The sequence below is a fragment of the Prionailurus viverrinus genome, chromosome D4 (genome assembly GCF_022837055.1).
Source record: "Prionailurus viverrinus isolate Anna chromosome D4, UM_Priviv_1.0, whole genome shotgun sequence".
NCBI classification, from domain to species: domain Eukaryota; kingdom Metazoa; phylum Chordata; class Mammalia; order Carnivora; family Felidae; genus Prionailurus; species Prionailurus viverrinus.
Genome location: NC_062573.1, coordinates 16,927,325 through 16,945,588, shown reverse-complemented (window position 1 = coordinate 16,945,588; position 18,264 = coordinate 16,927,325). Strand labels below are relative to the sequence as shown.

General features: G+C 44.6%; 1 protein-coding gene across 1 annotated transcript; it reads right to left on the bottom strand.

Annotated features, from left to right (window-relative positions):
- Positions 1 to 3,994: 3,994 nt before the first annotated feature.
- On the bottom strand, positions 3,995 to 17,766 carry TXN (thioredoxin). Its single transcript, XM_047830650.1, has 5 exons — positions 17,544 to 17,766; positions 13,083 to 13,187; positions 12,573 to 12,632; positions 4,679 to 4,744; positions 3,995 to 4,211 (listed from the first exon to the last, which is right to left on the bottom strand). Exons 1-5 carry the CDS (start codon positions 17,565 to 17,567, stop codon positions 4,149 to 4,151), a joined length of 318 nt encoding a protein of 105 aa, XP_047686606.1. The 5' UTR covers positions 17,568 to 17,766; the 3' UTR covers positions 3,995 to 4,148.
- Between the last annotated feature and the right edge of the window lie 498 nt (positions 17,767 to 18,264).

Sequence of the window (18,264 nt, the reverse complement as noted above, 5' to 3'; positions counted from 1 at the left end):
GAAAAATGACAGGGGCGGGGAAAAAGAAAAAATGAACAGTGACCAGGCAGAGAGACTAAAGGGCTTAATCCAGAGAGAGAGAAAGGGAAATAAAGAAGGGGGGGGGGGGGAGGGAGCGGGGGAGAAATGAAGATAAAGTTACCCAGACAGAGAAGCTATACAGCTTGATTATTCCAGAGAGAGAGAGAGAAAGGAAAATAAATGAAGGAGGTGTAGAACATGTATCAAGGGAATGGATTAAATATGTCTGCTTAAACAAACCAACAACCAGAGTAACCAGCCTAGAGGAGGGAAGAGATAAGGAGAAAAGAAGGAAGAATATATCTAAATAACAAGAATCGTCCTAGAATTAATCCAGCCAATGCAGCAGAGCTGACCTGAAGGAGGGGTCAGTCTAGTTCCACAGAGTCTATCCTGCTCCAGTAGATAAGCAGTTACCCGGAGTGGAGGGGTGTGGTTTGGTGTAGGCGGTCCTGCCTCCACTGTGGGCCCTGCTGACCAATCCCTGAGGCCCCGCCTTGATGATGGTGGGGAGAAAAATGGTGAACCCCCAGTTTCTTCTCCACGGACCTGGTGGACTCCGTTGGAGTTGGCCTCACTGTGCGGCAGAAGCAGTCAGGGCGGTCTTTCTCTGCGGACTCCTTTGCCCCATGCCTGGCTGGGATTTAAACTCCCGCTCTGTGCACTCCAGCACTGGGGAAGGGCCTCTCTATGCTGGTGATATGTGGTCCCAGCTGCTTTTGTCCTGTGCCGCAGCACTGCAGGGAGGGGACCGCTTTCTCCTAGTGCAGACTAGCCACCAAGCCTGGGGGTGGCGGACGCAGCCAGCCTTTGTCCTGTCCCACAGCACTCCAGGGAGGGGATCATTTTCTCCCGCTCCGACTGCGCCCCTGACCTACCACGGAACCCTGGGGTGGATCCCCTCCTCCCTAGATGTGCAAACAGGGCAGCCGGCCCCAGTCTGAAGATAGGCCCGCAGTTAGGGATGGGATCCCTCTCCATCCCAGTCCGAGGTTTTTTCTCTTGTCCAGATACAGTCCTATGCTTCCCCAGCCACTCTTTCTCTTTCCTTTGTCTCTCCCCGAAGGGGATCCCTCCCTTCCATGCCTGTGCGGCCCATTTTATCTCCCCCAGTTCACAATCGCCCACCTATAGCCCGTCAAGGTTGTCCCTTTGTCTCCCTTTTAGACTCCGTCTCTTTTCCTCCCAGACTCTCCAGGGGTCAAAGTCCTAGGCTTCAGCCAGTCTTTGTTTGAGAGACACAGGAAGTACGGATGCCTCTACTTCTCCACCATGTTGGCCACCCTTCAGCAGCCTAATTTTAGATGAGGAAAGAAACCCAGATAAGGGCTCATTGTTTTACTAGTTATTCAGCCTTTTGACTGGGAGGCATTTTAGTGGTTCCAGACTCCCTTGGCTCAAATCTCCGATCTTCTACTGTTTAGTATGACACTGGAAAAACTAACCTCTTTGCCTGTCTCCTCCCTGGGAAAATGGGGGGGAATGGGGATTACAGTACCTGTCTCCTAGGATTGTTGTAAAAATTAACATAAGGATGGCACAGGGCATATGGTTAATTCTGATTTTCATTATACAAATTTAAAAACTGTCTTAATCCTCTATTTGTTGTGTCTAGAACATAAACACTGGGGTTTTTCCCCCCATTTTTAAAAAAAAACTCTTTTTAAACTGAAATCTAGTTGACACACAACGTGACATTAATTTCAAATGTACAACATGGTGATTTGACAAATTTGTACATACTGTGCTCACCTGTAAATGTACCTACGGTCACTATGCAAACCATTACAATACCCCTGATTATCTTCCCTATGCTGTACCTTTTATCCTTGTAGCTTATTCCGTAACTGGAAACTTTTCTCACTTCCCTTCACCCATTTTGCCCATCCACCCCCCACCCCCTCCTCTGGCAACCATCAGTTCTCTGCATTTATAGGTGTGATTGTTTATTCAGTTTGGGTTTTTAGATTCCACATGTAAGTGAAATCACGTCATTGTCTGTCTTACTCCATTTTGCCTAATACTCTAGCTCCATTCATGTTGTAAATGGCAAGAACTCATTCTTTATAATATTCCATATATGTGTATATATGTGTGCATGTACATATGGTGTTTATGTGTGTGTGCTTACTATCTTTATCCAGTCATCTATCACTGAATATTTGGGTTGTTTCCCTGTCTTGGCTATTATAAATAATGCTGCAGTAAACCTACAAGTGTGTTTATCTTTTTAGTATTTTCCTTTTTTTTTTTTTTTTTTTACCCCCAGAATTACTGGATTGTACACTACTTTAAATTTTTTGAGGAAACTCCAGTTTTCCATGGTAGCTGCACCAATTTACATTCCCACCCACAGTGCACAGGGCCCCTTTTTCTCCACATCTTGTCAACACGTATTACTATCTTTTTGATTCTGGCCATTCTGATCCATGTGAAGTAATATCTCATTGTGGTTTTGATTTGCTTTTCCCTGATGAATGATGTTGAGCATCTTCTTGCGTGTCTGTGGGCCATCTGTATGCCTTCTTTGGAAAAGTGTCTCTTCAGATTCTCTGCCCATTTTTAAAATAAGATTATTACTTTGGTGTTGAGTTGTAGTTCTTTAGATCAACCCCCTATCGGGTAGGTCATTTGCAGTTATCTTCCCCCATTCAGGTTATTGCTTTCTGTTGATGGTTTCCTATTCTGTGCAAAAGCTTTTTGGTTTGGGGTAGTCCCAAGTTCATTTTTGCTTTTCTTTTTCCTGCCTGAGGAGATGCATTAGAAAAATGTGGCTAGGGCTGATGTCAGAGTACTAGGGCATTTTATACTTTCGAGTTTCTCACAGTCGGGTCTTTAGTCCACTTAGGTTTGTATATGGTGTAAGAAAGTGCGGGGCGCCTGGGTGGCGCAGTCGGTTGAGTGTCCGACTTCAGCCGGGTCACGATCTCGCGGTCCGGGAGTTCGAGCCCCGCATCAGGCTCTGGGCTGATGGCTCAGAGCCTGGAGCCTGTTTCTGATTCTGTGTCTCCCTCTCTCTCTGCCCCTCCCCTGTTCATGCTCTGTCTCTCTCTGTCCCAAAAATAAACGTTGGAAAAAAAAAAGAAATTTTAGAAAGTGGTCCAGTTTCATCTCTGGCATGTAGCTGCCCAATTTTCCCACTACCATCGATCGGAGACCATCTTCTCTCCATTGTATACTATTGTGTCTTTTGTCACAGGCTGACCACTAGGCTCTCTATTCTGTAGCACTCATCTATGAAACGCTTAATGTTCTTGATTTTATTAAAGACTAATGACTTCAACACTCTTTACCACTTAGGTAAGTATGTCTATCAGGCCTATAAAACCAGTCTCTTAAGACACTTTGAGGGAATCAAAGTTCCCATGGAAATGTTTGCAGAACTCCCTTGTGAGGCAACCACGAAGTTCTGACAGAACATGACTCAGTTACCACTAGCAAAACAGCAGCTCACTGTAACTTTCGAGACAGGAATCTCAAAACCAGAGAAATTCCTTTCTGGATGGACCTCAATTTTGGTCACGAGGATCAGTCAGAGGGGATTTGCCTGCTAGAAAAGAGAATACGATTTTCTCTGTTCATAGGAATCAAACAATTTTAACATAGTACTCTATTACCTGCATTGCCCCCCAACAAGATTTTTAACCTTAATCAATAGCCTAGGGCATCTTGGGTGACTCAGTTAAGTGTGCAACTCTTGATTTTGGCTCGGGTCGTGATCTCACAGTTCCCAGGTTTGAGCCCCATGTCGGGCTCTGTGCCGACAGTGAGGAGCCTGCTTAGGATTCTGTCTCCCTCTCTTTCTGCCCCTCGTCTGTGCTCACTTGCTCTCAAAATAAATAAACTTCAGGTGCCTCTTCTGCTGTCCCTTAAAAAACAAAAAACAAAATCAATGGCCACCAAGGTCACTAAGAAGTTATCACCTAATGGCCACATTTCACCTATTTGAAAGCTATTCAAAGACACCAGACAGTTTTAAAAAGGGTAGAATTAATATTTTATTGTCACTTATAATCAGATGGCAGTTGGGTATATAGTCTTCACACTTGATCTTTCCTTTTTTTGTAAATAAAAAAAATTACAAGTTTTCAAGAGCCAATGGCTGGTTATGTTTTCAGAAAACATAATTAGATTAATTCATTGATGGTAGCTTCAAGTTTTTCCTTATTAGCTCCAGAAAATTCACCCACCTGTTAAGAGAATATTGAATTGCAGTTAGATGTAGCACCGTAACCTTGTTTTGTGACTAAGCTATCACAGAATGGGGAAAGGAGGGGGAGAGCAGAGGGAGGAGTATCATCTTACTTGAAAGACTGGTTGTTATCCAGAGATACATACATTTTAAGAAACAAACACAAACTAAGAGGGGGGGAATAAAAGCCCTGAAGGCTGAGGTACAATTTCTTACCCAAATCTCTCTCAAAGATAAATGTACTTTATAAATATGAAGCACGAATCATGGTGGATCTTCAAAGATCAATTTTCAATTAGATGTCCCAGTATGTACTGAAATCACTGAAGAATAACCTATTTAAATATTCTTAAAAGTAGACAATGGGGACAGGATTCCCAATGTGGAGGAATAAGTCCCTTCAGTGTCTTAATTTACACCGTGTTTTCCTATTGTCCAGCTGGATTTAAGGTCAAATGTACCTACCTTCTGTCCCTTTTTAAAAAACTGGAAGGTTGGCATGCATTTGACTTCACACTCTGAAGCAACATCCTGTGTGGGGCGGGGAGAGGATGAAAACAAGACTGAGTATTAAGCTCTGGCATAAGTAATCCCAGATGTACCCCCCCCCCCCGCCCCCCCCATTATACACCTCATTTAAGCAAATGAAGAACGACAGAATGAATGTAATGGCAGCACAAAACCCAAATTGGTTACAGTCTCAATGAAAATTAACATGTACTCCCCTCTTTGAGGGCCACCAATAAGCAGAATGCTACTGGCCTCAGATATATACAGTGACCCAGTGAATTGTTTAATCCAATTCTATCTCAGCTAGTTCAAGTATAAAGAAGCAGTAACAAATTCTGCTGTACGTATGTATACTCAGGATTTTAATCTTAACTATTCCTCAGAATTAGCACTTGTCTTCTTTGCTCCTAGTTTTCCAAATCTTCATTATGGGAATAGAGTCCACACATGAAGGTCATAAAGACTAAAACCCAGCGTCAGCAAGAGGAACAACAATTCACTTGCCCAAGAATTGTTCAAGAACAAAGTCCTATAACCCAAAGGCAAAGTTCCACACTGGTTTTTTTCTGCTTTTAATTAAACATTGACTTGTAGATTCTCAAACTTGGCTGCATATCAAGAAACAGAGGTCCCTGGAGTATCAAGCGTTCCTTAATTCTGTTACAGGAACACGAAATGAGAAGCTCTAACACCCCCCTACCCCCACCATACCTTTTTCACACAGGGTTTGGAGGGAAATGCCTCAGGAAATGGTTGGGTTTGGACAAGCGTTCAGGTGAAAAGATCCATTAGGGATTGAAAATATCAGCATGGTCCTCAAGAGGCTTGGGAAAGAAATGTAGAACCACACAGCAGCTAAGGAGCAAAAAGCAGTGAAGGACAGCAACCAAGGAGGCTGAACTCTGAGAACCAGATTTCAGAAACCAAACAGTTTACAGAGGAAAGAAAGGCATCATGGTGACTTCTAATATACAATTTGGGAGGGCACAGGACTATAAAAATGGAGTGATCTCTCTGAGCCACTGGTAATGGCAGTATGCCAGCTTATTAATTTGACCTCTTCCTCTGAGACTGGAAAGAAAAGTGTGGTTTTACAGCTTTATAAATTTGCATTGTTGGTAGCCTGGGCAGGAAGGGTAGTGGATTATACTCTTGGGAGTTCCTTTTGGATATCCTTGACTCTTCCTCTAAATGCTGGCTAACACAGAGGCACAAGGACAGTAATGACTGGAGTAAAAATGGCTAACAGGTTCTGAACGCCTAGGGAAACTACTAAGAACATGCGATAAGACCACCGCATAAAATTCCAATAATTCCCTTGTAGCGAGAGCATCCAAGATTGAAAACGTGGTGAAGAGTTGACAGGAAGACTATGAACTGCCCATGTCAAGGTTCTGGAGGAGTACTCAGAAAATCAGAAGATGGTAAGTTAGGCTGGGGGGCTGACTTAGGCAAAAGACTGAAAACTGGTCATCTGAGGGGCTGAATCTGATCCAGATACGCTGCTTGGCTCATGCAAGAGCTTAAGAACAAAGCTTTGCATTGGCTGCCCACTAGCAGATCCTTCCCACACTGGAGTATCTGGGAACACTGGGCTCATCCCTCACAGCACTGGGGAGAGCCGCTGTTTGGTACAGCCCCTTCCCTCTCTTACACACACGGAAGTCATCGGTTGGACACTACCTTTCATCCAGGCAGTTGGCAAAAGGCTCAAAGTAAAAGGGTGTTTGTGTTATATTCATGGTAGAAGGGCAGCAGCCTGGAAAGGATAAGCCACCCTCTTCCCCACTTATTTTTCCTTTCTTAATGTTTTATTTACCTTTTGAGAGAGCACAAGTGGTGCACAAGTGGAGGCAGAGACAGGGGGACCGAGGATCCAAAGCAGGCTCTTCACTGGTAACAGTGAGCCTGATGTGGGGCTCAAACTCAGGAACCACGAGATCATGGCCTGAGCCAGAGCTGGATGCTCAACTTGGACGCTCAACCTACTGAGCCACCCAGGTGCACTACCCACCCCCCTCCTTCTAATTAGAAACTCACCAGGGGAGTGAGCTGCATCACACACAAAGGCAGGTAAAACAGGGCTGGCCAGTCGTCATAACTTTCTACTGAGAAAGCTTTATCAGCAGAAAATACAGGGTCTCGTCTCATTCAATGGATGTGACAGTCTAATCGATGCTCTCAGGATTCTGGATGTCTTCTGCCTCAACTAGCCAGAGACCAGCGTTCCTGCGTTGGTACAACTGCTGAATTTACAATAAAATCAATCCTGGGGCACCTGAGTGGCTCAGTAGGATTCTCGATTCTGGCTCAAGTCATGATCTCATGGTTGATGGGATCAAGCCCCAAGTTGGGCTCTGTGCTGACAGTGCAGAGCCTGCTTGGGACTCTCTCAATAAGAGACTTATTAAAGAAGGGACTTATAAAAAACTAAATCCCCAAACTGGAAAATAGACGAATACTCAGAAGTGGTGCCAAGGCTCTGTGATAGCATTTAAAAAATCCTGGGGCATCTGCATGGCTCAGGCCATTAAATGTCTGACGCTTGATTTGGGCTCAGGTCACCATCTCATGGTTTATGAGCTCAAGCCTGCTTGGAATTCTCTTTCCTCTCAAAATAAGATGAACAAGATGTATTTTTTAAATTTTAAAAATTGCACTCAAATCTTTAAAACTTTACCACGTAAAGCATTTAGAATTTGCTTTCATTAGATGTGAAGGTGGTTTTGTTTTGCTTTGTTTATGGTATGGAATCCTAGGTCGCCTTGATTCCTAAAAGTGAAGCTTTGTTATTTCCAATTTCTGCACATCCTTGTGAATAAATCCTCAGACACATCTTAGGGCAAAAACCTTAAAGTGAAACTGATGGGCCTAGGAAGATCATTTTCATTTTATAGAAGTATAACCTACATTCAAGGCAAAAAACTGGAAGAAGGAAACCAGTCCTAATCTGTACAAGCCACCATAAGCATCTCACTAGTGTACCTAAATGCTTTTCTTTATAAAACCTATGCTGCGTGCATGGTAACACACCTGTATACTCAGTATAATATATACATACAGTGGACTTTTCCCCGTGAAAAAGTACACAATCATTTTTTATGGCCTAATAGCAGTCGCTGTATGGAGGTATCATCACTGGAACTAGTCCACTGGTCAATAAGTAAAAGGCTTTGATTTTTTGCTTAATGTAAACACTTGCATCTTCCTATGCAAATATCTACATCCTGGGTCAATCACCACCCCTGGAAGTAGAACTGCTAAGACAAAGAACATGCTTTTGAAGAGGCTTCAAGCCCAGCGCAGAGCCAATGTGGGGCTTGGACTCCTAACTCTGAGATCAAGACCTGAGCTGAGATTAAGAGGTGGACACTTAACCAACTGAGCCACCCAGGCACCCCAAACATGCTCCTTTTCAAAGCTCTAGACACACATTCATATTGGGAGGTACTTCAGTACCTATCAATTTCAGTATTTATCATGATTTTTGCCACCTAGTCTGACTTCACTTGATCAAATCCATCAGCCCTTCTCTACCCCGTTCATTGAAAGCGCGAGCTCGAGTATTAAACAGACTTCAGGTCTGTGACTGAATTTTTCCAGGCCCATTTCCTCAGTGGCAAGAGTAAAAACAGTTCTGTTCTTGAGATTATGAAAGCCACGGCCATCAATGTGCTTAACAGCTCCATTTCTGGAAATATGTTCAGTATTTACTAGGATTTTTGTTTGAATGTCTTCTAGGTTAGGGGCACCTGGGTGGCTCAGTCAGTTGAGCATCCGGCTTCAGCTCAGGTCATGATCTCACGGTTCATGGATTCGACAACTGTGCCAACAACTCAGAGCCCAGAACCTGCCTCGGATTCTGTGTCTCCTTCTCTCTCTGCCCCTCCCCCACTTGCACTCTCTCAAAAATAAACATTAGAAAACAAATTTTAATGGAGGTAGAAATGCAACATCTTAACTCCAAACTGTTAATGATTAATACATGTTTAAATAGACTTGATCCTATTTTTGTTTTGAACTGTCTATTCTGTTCCATGCGTATACCTACCTACATTACAAGACTACATTGTTTTAATAAGGGCAGCTAATACACTGTTATTTTTACGGGGCTTTTCCTTTCTCATTTCCCACAACTTCTCTCCCAGTTAGTGTTTGTTTTTTAAAAATACTTTCCCAACTGTATTTTTTCAGAATGGCACACTGAGATCTAATCAGACCAACTTGGGAGTACTCCATTTTAATAACACTGAGTCACTATCTAGGAACATAGTACGCCCATCTATTAATATCTTATGGACTTCAGTCAAGTTTTAGTTCATAACTAGCATTTGATCTCTACTCTCTAAAATTAGTATTTCTTTCTACTACTTGCTCTATGGACTAATTTGCCTATTCCTATAGTGACTTGAAAGGTATTCATACTTAAAAATTTAGTTACATTTGAAGCCTTAAACATTCTCGATCCTAAGTTTATCACGTTCCTCACTTAACTAGTCCACCCCCCTAATGACACCCCCAACTCCTATTTTTTGTAAATAATCTGGAATTTAAAAAAAATTACATAAAGCAAAATTCAGTTTTTACGGGGTGTTTAAGTTCTGGGAGTTCTGACAAATGCATAGTCAGGTAACATCAAAACCAAGATACAGACCAGTTCCCTTGCTCACCTACAATCTCCTCAGCAGCTCCTTGATCCTCAAGTCCTCCCCTACCCCAATCTGTTCTCCATCCCTCTGGTTTTGCCCAATCTCAGATTTGTATACGTCTTTATCAGTAAGTGTAATAAGACTACTTTTTCTCTTATTAAATTTAGTTTCATTGGTTTTCAGCTTAGAATTCCATACAGCCAAAGTAACTTCAAACCTGCTTTTGTCATTTCTACGAAGTCCTTCCTGGCTGTTCTAATCAAAACGGCAACATACGGCAGTTCTAAAAGGCTGCACAACCATCGGGTCTAAATTACTTTGTTTCTTGTTTTAATTTACAAAATAAGTATCCTACCCTGTACAGACTTGGGAGTAGAGTCCAGCATTTTCAAAAGGGCTGGTACCCCTCAAAATGATTTTGAGGGCCACATGGTGTGTCCACATCTCCTGATGGTCTGTTTGAATCTATTACACCTAAAAGCTAACTTTTTCCTGCCCAAGTGCTTACAGTCTATCTATTAAAACTGTATGTTGCTTATGCCAAAAAGACAGTACAAAGTACCCTAAGTCTGAAATTCAGCAGGAATTATCTGCACAAAAATTTAAACTAGTTCAGTCATTAATAATTTCACCCATTAATGACAGAATCTAATACGGAGAAATGTGACCGATGTACTTTTTATCCCTTGTCTCGATTTTACAATCGAAATGAGGGGAGGCTTTTACCTAGAGCTGCAAAGCCAACTGGAGGATCTACTCCTGTGACTTGGAAATTCCCCAAGGAAATACTGGCTGATTGTTTAATGAACTGCTTTTTGACAGAACTGGCAAGGAGGGTAATTCAGAATGGCGAGGTGAGTACGCGCTGACAGCAGTTATTATGTGTATGTGACCAACGGGTTCTTACTCCCTAACAGATCGAGGCTATTTAGATGGTAACGGTAATAGTACCACAAAAGTAGTCAAAGAAAAATCCTGTACGGTGCTCAATCTTTAGAATATGGAGGCAAAGTGAAAAGTCCCGAACTTGTGAGAGGGTCACTCCAAGGTCTAGAAACGTTCAGGGTGTGTACTCTAACCAGACAGAAGGAGGAGTTCTCTCACATAGAGTCCGTGACTGCTTTGCACATCTCCTTCCCCGAGGTTTTGGACTCGGGCAGTGAGAGCACCTGTCCTCGGTCCAGCAAGGTGCAAGAGTCCACCCTGGCAGGCTCTGCTTCAAATGACCTAGCCCTCCTCTTGTGCTGTAGCCCCATCGCCTGCTCTATGCAGGCAACTGTCATCAGAGCTCTCATGAGGATTAAGTGACCTAACTCGGGCAGAGCACCAAGCAGGTTCTTCCTCTCACATAAAAACTTTAGAGAGTCGCTTGCTATCTGATAGGGCCATAGTACCAGTCAGAAATTTCTCTAGTCCCCTCCAGGTGCCATTTTCACATGCCTACAGTGATCATATAAAAAAAATAAGTCTGTAAATTAGGTTTAGATCGGGAGCTAGAATTTTTTTTCCCAAGCACATGCTATCTACTGTCATTTTCTTAAAACTCTGCGACACATCAGAACAGTAACGTCATCATTTAATAAACGCATTCTACACCCACTACGCTTTACCACAGCCAGGTAAATAAGGGTCTCTCATCCCAACAAACTTATAGGCACTAATGGTAAAGGACAGACAAAAAAATACACCACCAGCTAAGATTCACCGAACGTGTGCCAGGCACTGTTCTCGGCACCTTCTACGTATTATGTCATGGAATCCTGACAGCTACTACTTTATGATGTTGGATAAGCACTGCCATTTTACAGAGGCTCAAACAGGCACAGCTGATAAAGGATGGAGCTGGAAAATAAGGCAGGCCACCTAAATATGGGGTCCTCCCCAATCCACTACCATAAATGCAAGGGGAAAGGAGGGGCAGAGGACATCATGGAGACACAGAGGAAAGGGAACTAACTTAGTCCAGGTACAAAAGGGGGTAAGTGGAGAGAGGTTCCTGGAGAAGATGTGAAGCATATGACTAGGAGTTTGTTAGGTATGAAAGGGAAGGATGAGCCAGGTAGATAGAGAGGACCTGACCAGTAAAGGTATGAGTGTAGAATGAGAAAAGGTGCTTAGAAAAAGCAATTTGGTGTCGACAGGTGCTTACAGGTTTGGAAAGTACTGCCACATACTTGTTTTTATAAACCTTTCAGGACCTTTACTAAACATTCCAGGTTTGCTCAATGAAAAAGCCACACTTGGAGGTTGATGGGGCAGGTGTCAAGATCCGGGCACAGAGAAGAACCAGAGCTGAAGGGAGAAGAGAGGCTGGCCTAAGGGAGAAGTCCTGCAGCCAGGCCTGGAACCCGCGTGAGCACCCTTACTGCCGTATCATACCCTACACCCTCCCGCCCCACTGGGGCTAAGGGAAAAATGTGCATGTATCTGTAAAGAACTCCCAGGTGCCGTTCTTGAACACGAACAGGCACACTCCTAGTTCAGTGGGCTGGTTACGAGGCAAGTCATGTGCCAGGAACTCGATCTGCACCCACCCTACACCAGAGCCTCCTCTACAGTACCGCATCTTAAATCCTGACTCTGCCACTAACTGTAACTCCATGGATCACTCCTCTGTGTTTATCCTCATCTGTAAAATGGGGATGGATAGCAGAAAGGCATCTGGAACAGACCTGGGCTGAACAAGTATTTGTAATGCTAATGTAACGCTAACACAGAATGCTAAACAAGTATTTGTAAAGTTAATTTCCCCTAAATTACACTTGGCTCTCTATCAAGCACCTTGGTGTCTGTTCTTTCAAACATTTGGGCTTTCTAATTGATTAAAATCAAGCAAGATGATTATGACTACACTTTCTCATGTCACCAGTTCACAAAGAATCTTAAGAGCGGTCTCTCAATTTTCCAGTCTATGGATTTAGTTATAATCAAATTCAATTTCGATTTAATGAGCGTCTCAACTTTTAGAAAGGTGAGCGGTAAGATGGAGCAGCCTCAACCATCTGTTTTTATGCTTATTTTATGATATGATGTACAAAGCTCCTGAGAGCTGGGATTAAGCTCATAATTGGCACGATGACTTTTTTAGCGAGGGCTGTAGTCCTGGTATTATTTGACATGTATGAAAACAAGCCCTTCCAGTTCCAAGGAAAAGGCCAATGTGAAAAGCTCAGCAGTATTCCAAATTTCCAGTCACGTACCTGACAGTCATCCACGTCTACTTCAAGGAACACCACGTTGGAATACTTCTCAGAGAGGGACTGGAAAATTTTAAAAAATCCAGAAAGATTCAGAACTGGGTAATGGCAGTCACTATACTCAAGCTTCTTAAATAGAAACCATGATAAAAGTAGAAACTACTAATTAAAGATCTAAAGATTCAGACTAGAGACCAGGTAAGCACCAAGGACATACAGTTTCTCTGAATCAGATTCCTCCTAGTATAAAAGAATTTGACACGTCAAGCTCTGAGGCCTGAATTTCAAACAGGGCCTGGGTTTCAACTCCAAGAAAAGCAAAAACCATTTAAGACAGTTCTGACAGTTGTCTTCACTGGGCTACACATGTGTCAAAAGCAATTACTGAAGTTGTTACACTATTGCTTCTGCACCAAAGGTTCAACCACAACAACAAACACTGTCCTTTCCTGGCTTTGTGACCACCCACTCGAAACAGAATCTCTTATAAAACAGAACTGATTTCATACTCACATGAAAGAAGGGCTTGATCATTTTGCAAGGTCCACACCACGTGGCAGAGAAATCAACTACTACAAGTTTTTCCCCTGCACTGTTCAAGGCTTCCTGAAAAGCATACTAAGGAGAAAAAAAGAAACGCATAGGTTAAACAGCTTCCTTTATTTCCCAAAGCCCTGATCAAACTTAATGTGATACAAAGAACAATTCAAAGGTACTGCTTTTTAAAAATCTAAGAAGCTAAAATGAACCAAACAAACTGAAAAAAATCCTACAGAGTTGATAAGACGAAACAAGTATGATGTATATAGTTTATCTATATTCAACAGAGCAAATTAAAATAAAGACACTTGTATTACATTTCCACATCAAATCTAGGTCAATGGTAAACATTCACTAAATGAATATCAACTCAGAGGGTCATTTCAATTGAATAAGTCACAAAGGCACAGAATTTTGCAATGTCAAAAGCTAATACTTTATTGGGGCCCCTGGGTGCTTCAGTCAGTTAAGTGTCTGACTCTTGATCTCAGCTCAGGTCATGATTTCACAGTTATTGGGCTCTGTGCTGACAGCACAGAGCCTGCTTGGGATTCTCTCTCACTCTCTTCCTGCCCTTTCCCCACTCGTGCTCTCTCAGATAAATCAACTTACAAGCTATTACTTTATTAATTAAAATGGTCTATAGTGGAACATGTCAAAAGCTTTAAAAAAAAATCAAGGAAGAAATATCAAGGAAAATAAACCTCCTCCAAACGTTTACACTCAGGCAGTCACTGTTGACATTAGGCATATTTCCTTATACTCCCTTTAGTGGAGTTTCCAGAGATGAGATCATACTGCTTATGATTGATGTCTGCCCTTTATCTCAAAACTCTGCTCTTACTGGTGACCAAATAATAGTTTTAGTTCTTCACGCAAAGAAGTTTCCTTAAATGTTTTTCTGCATTAGAAATGTCAAATAAAATTCCAGCAGTGAGACATGATCAAGAAATCCCTTACCACCCATCTCCCTGAGTCATTTACCAATGGTTTTGATATTGTAACCCTAGGAACCTAACCTTGCAGTTAACAAGGGGCTGCTTTTTAATCACAATTTAATCAGTGCTTACCGAGACTGGGGCAACAAAGAGAAACCAAAACATAAACATCTGTATCTGAAGTCTAGGTTTTCTTCAAGGGAAAAATGCTGGTCACATTGGTTTAATGAAAAACTAACGTTCCCCTCCCTTGAAAGCTAAGCATCACATCAGATCTGATCCACTAAAGGAAAGGAAATACCATTTAAAAAAAAAAAAAATCTAAAGTGAATTCCTCTGCAGGACAGTTACTTCTCTATATTTCTAATTTCCAACTCCTGTTTTTTGGTGAAGCAATTCACAAGTGGCATTCCCATGTCAAGACTTCTATAACCTTTTCAGTTATTCAGGTACAAACTCTCACCCCACCTTCAGGGTGTGGGGAGATATTAGGTGTGTGTGAGGGGATGGGGAGAGAGAACAAGTTAGAATTATAGAAATCCTTTTTCCAAACCATCACCATGTTTTCCAGATGAATTTAATGCAAAGCCTTCACTAACATGATTTTTTAAAGGGTCAAACTAGCCATTCTACTGCAAGAACCAGGTTAGACAGGAAAAAAGTCAATGAATGATAAGGTCCAATCAGATGAATGCACTGTTTTGTGAACATGGTTGGCTCCCAGTAAATACTTGAGATTACTTTCAACACAAAATATTACTCAAACACTCTCAAAGTTTCCCTCAAACCTTTTGATTTGCTGAATCAAATTCTAGCAAAACTACGTAAAATTCTGGAAAAAAAAAAAAGCCATGCAACAATAACTTTTGGCTTAACTGAAGAGTTACAGAGCCAGGTATGTGTAGAGGTCACAACAAATTCTCTTCTCCTGATACTTAAGTTGGTCTTAAAGAGACATCAATTGGAAAACGATTCAAGATTATCTCACGAGGTCTAACTCCCAGAAATTAACTATGAGGATAAATAAAGGTCCCCATCATGGACATAAATACTCAGAAAACAAAACAATATATTTGGGGTAGATAAGAACAGATTCTAGGATTTCTTTTCCTAAACATACCCATTCTGAAGGTAATTAACAAGCATGAACGCTTATGTATAGAAGGTAGGCGTTCAATAAATGGCCGATGCTATTCTTAAAAAACAACACACAACTGGGTTGATTTCTTTCTCATCACACATTTACAGTCCACTTATATCTAAAATAGATCCCAGTGACTCTAAACTATCACACTTCAGAAAGAGAGGTCTTAGATGGCCAATGGCACCAACTGTAGCCCATCAGGATGGAAATCTAAGGTGTGTTCAATATTTACTAGTAACATTCAAATGAGTTTAACTTTTGATTAATGCCTCTGGGTCATAATTTTGAAGGTCAACTGATTATCAGGGTCTTTAGGCCCCAGGCTGTAGTCCTTTCTTGTGTAACCAATCTCCAGTCACCTTTGTACACATCTCCCATTAATGAGGGGAGGAGGGCGCCACAACTGTGACAGCTAAGATGGGGAAAGACTGAAAGGTGTGTTCTAGGAATCAATCGATTTTGTTTGTAGTGTATGGGGATTCTGAGACAACTACTATGAGCCACTCAAAGTCCTACTCTTTTAATGGGTTCTCACCTCTTAGGTTATACTGATGACATGGCCAGACCCTGGAGAACAACCCGTGAACTGATATTTGTCACTCAGTAGGTACTGAATAAAAATAGGAGGAACAAAACTCAATGACCTTCCCAACAAATGAGAGGGCTGCTAATTTTAATCTAAAAGTTCACACAATAATAATAAAAAGGATGCCATTAGGAAAAAAAAATTAAGGACAAGCAGATCATGAACTATAATCAATCAACATATATATAGGGAAAAGTTCAGCATCACTAAAACAAGATACAAGACCATTTTTCTTATTAATGATTTGGTCAAAGTTAGGGGGGAAATGTCACTGTTGATGGGGGTGGAGTAAAAGCACTGTCCTATGTGGTTTGGGAATTTACAAACCTGAAACAAAAGGTTCATGTCCCTTGACCCAATCGCGGCACTGGAGACCCTAAAAACTGCCTGAATGTCCAGCAATGTGTTCAGATACTCAAATGATTACAAAAGCTTCTAACTACCTGAAAAGGGCTCAGGCTAAACTTGGGGGGGGTGGGGGGGGACGGGTAGGGAGAGGCTCAGAAAACAGGATACATAAAATAATCTCAACTACTTTGCAGGTGTTTCTAGGAAACAGGAGATCTGTCTCTCGCCAAAATTTCTACAAGGACCATATACGTTTCCTGATTATAAAAGTAACAAAAAGGGACCATTACAGAGAAACTTCCATTTTCGAAGCCACCCCAGCACCTCTGAGGTCCAGACATTCAAGGCGGGCGAGGGCTTGGGATGGGAGGTACCGCAGGGTAAACGCTTTGGAGGGGTTTTCCACTGTTCGAGCAACATCAATGTTCTCCCACTCACTTTTTTGACTGCATTTAACAAACATTTCTTGAGTGGCTACGGCATACCAACCAGACGCTATGTCAGGCTCAGTTTCCTGAGCAGCAGGGCATTAGGCTCGCAATAACTCTCGATGATGGAACACTATGCTGGGCATTCCTAATAGGGTGGAACCACCACCTGGCGCGCCCGCCTCGGGGGCACTCCTGGCTGCAGCGAAAACCCCCGACCGTGGGTGAATCACGGATGGGCAGGGCAGAGGAGGCCCCTGGGCCCAGTCTTGGGGACTGAGTCATTCCAAAGCCAGGGCTGCCGGAAACACGCCCAGCGCCGCAAGAGGAGGAGTCCCGAGGGCGCGGCCCCGGCCTCACTTCCTTGCGGCCACCTGGGCCCCTCGGGCCTAGAGGCCGGACTCGTACTTGCGAGGGGGGCTCCAGACCGGAGCCGCCCCCTGGCGTGGAGACAGCACTCGCCAAATCTGGGGCCGGGCAGCGACGGAGGCGCCCGGGGTCTTCCGCCCGGATACGCTCCCAGGGGAGCTCACGCTGCCCGCCCAACGTGGGGGATCACACCGCCCACCGGGGAGGGAGTGGCGGCCCCCAACCCCGCGCCTCCTTCAAGGGGCCCTCCATCTCTTTGCCCGGCCCGTATCCAGAGACGGACCGGGGCCAAGGGCAGACTTCATCCCCTCAACCAACAGGGGCTTTCCGACCACGGGGGTGCAGGAGGCGCCGTGGGGGGACGCCTGGCGCACCGGACACAGGCAGCGGGGAGCACCCGGAGCACGCCATCCAGAGCGCCCTCGGCCCTCTCCTCCCTTCCTCCGGGGCGTGCTCGGCCGCCTCGGGCGCGCCCAGGCCCGGGCTTCCCGCAGTCTCAGGCCGGACCGTCGCGTCCCCTTCCCCCAGGCTGCGGAGGGGCGCCTGCCCACCTCCCGCCCTCGCCCTCCCTGGCTACGGAGGCTGCGCGTCGCGTCCTGGCCTTCCCCGGGAGGCGCGTACCTTGCTCTCGATCTGCTTCACCATCTTGGCGGCTGGGGTCTGACAAGCGACTGTACAGACCGATGTAGGCGGATCGTAAACGCCGGACAGAGCTCGGAGAGGGCTCAGCCCGCCTTCCCTTTATAGCAACTGGGGCGGGGCGGTCGGGCGCGCGCGGCGTGCGTGTTGCGGGGGCGCGCCCGCTCGGGCCTCCCGCGCCCGCCTAGGCGCCCAGGCCAGGCCCCGCCTCCCGGAACCGTCGGAACGTCCGCTAGGGGCGGGGCCTCCCCGGGGGCGGGGCCGGCGCGGGCGCTGGGCGGGGCCCCAGGGAGTGCCCTGGACTCAAAGCCGGGGGCCCCGCCCGCCCGTCCCCGTCCCAGCTGGGACCCGGGATCTGTCGGGGCGGCCGAGCGGCTTACGGGACGCGCACACTGTGCAAGAGGGGGCGGGCAGGCGGGGACGCGGATGGCCACCCCCAGAGCCACAGGGCCACCTGGGAAGGGGTCAGCCGGCCTTAACCAAACGCCCCTGGGTTCGTGAAGGAGCCGCTTAGGCAGGGGTGGATTCCTCGAAAAGGCCCGCTATGCTCCCGCCCTCCAGCCCCGCAAACCCCACAAAGTGCTGAGTAACGCTGACCAGGAAGTATCTCTGCGCCCTCCTTTCTGGAGCTTATCGCGATGGTTTTCTTCTCTTCCTTTCTTCTTGTTCTTTTACTTTCACCCTTGAAAACGCTGCTCCAGCG

Excerpts from the sequence above, each read along its gene's own strand:
- TXN (XM_047830650.1), bottom strand. The coding sequence starts at position 17,567 with ATGGTGAAGCAGATCGAGAGCAAG. Across the intron at positions 13,188-17,543 it reads TGAAGCAGATCGAGAGCAAG|TATGCTTTTCAGGAAGCCTT; the intron begins GTACGCGCCTCC and ends TTTTCTCCTTAG. Across the intron at positions 4,745-12,572 it reads TAGACGTGGATGACTGTCAG|GATGTTGCTTCAGAGTGTGA; the intron begins GTACGTGACTGG and ends CGCCCCACACAG.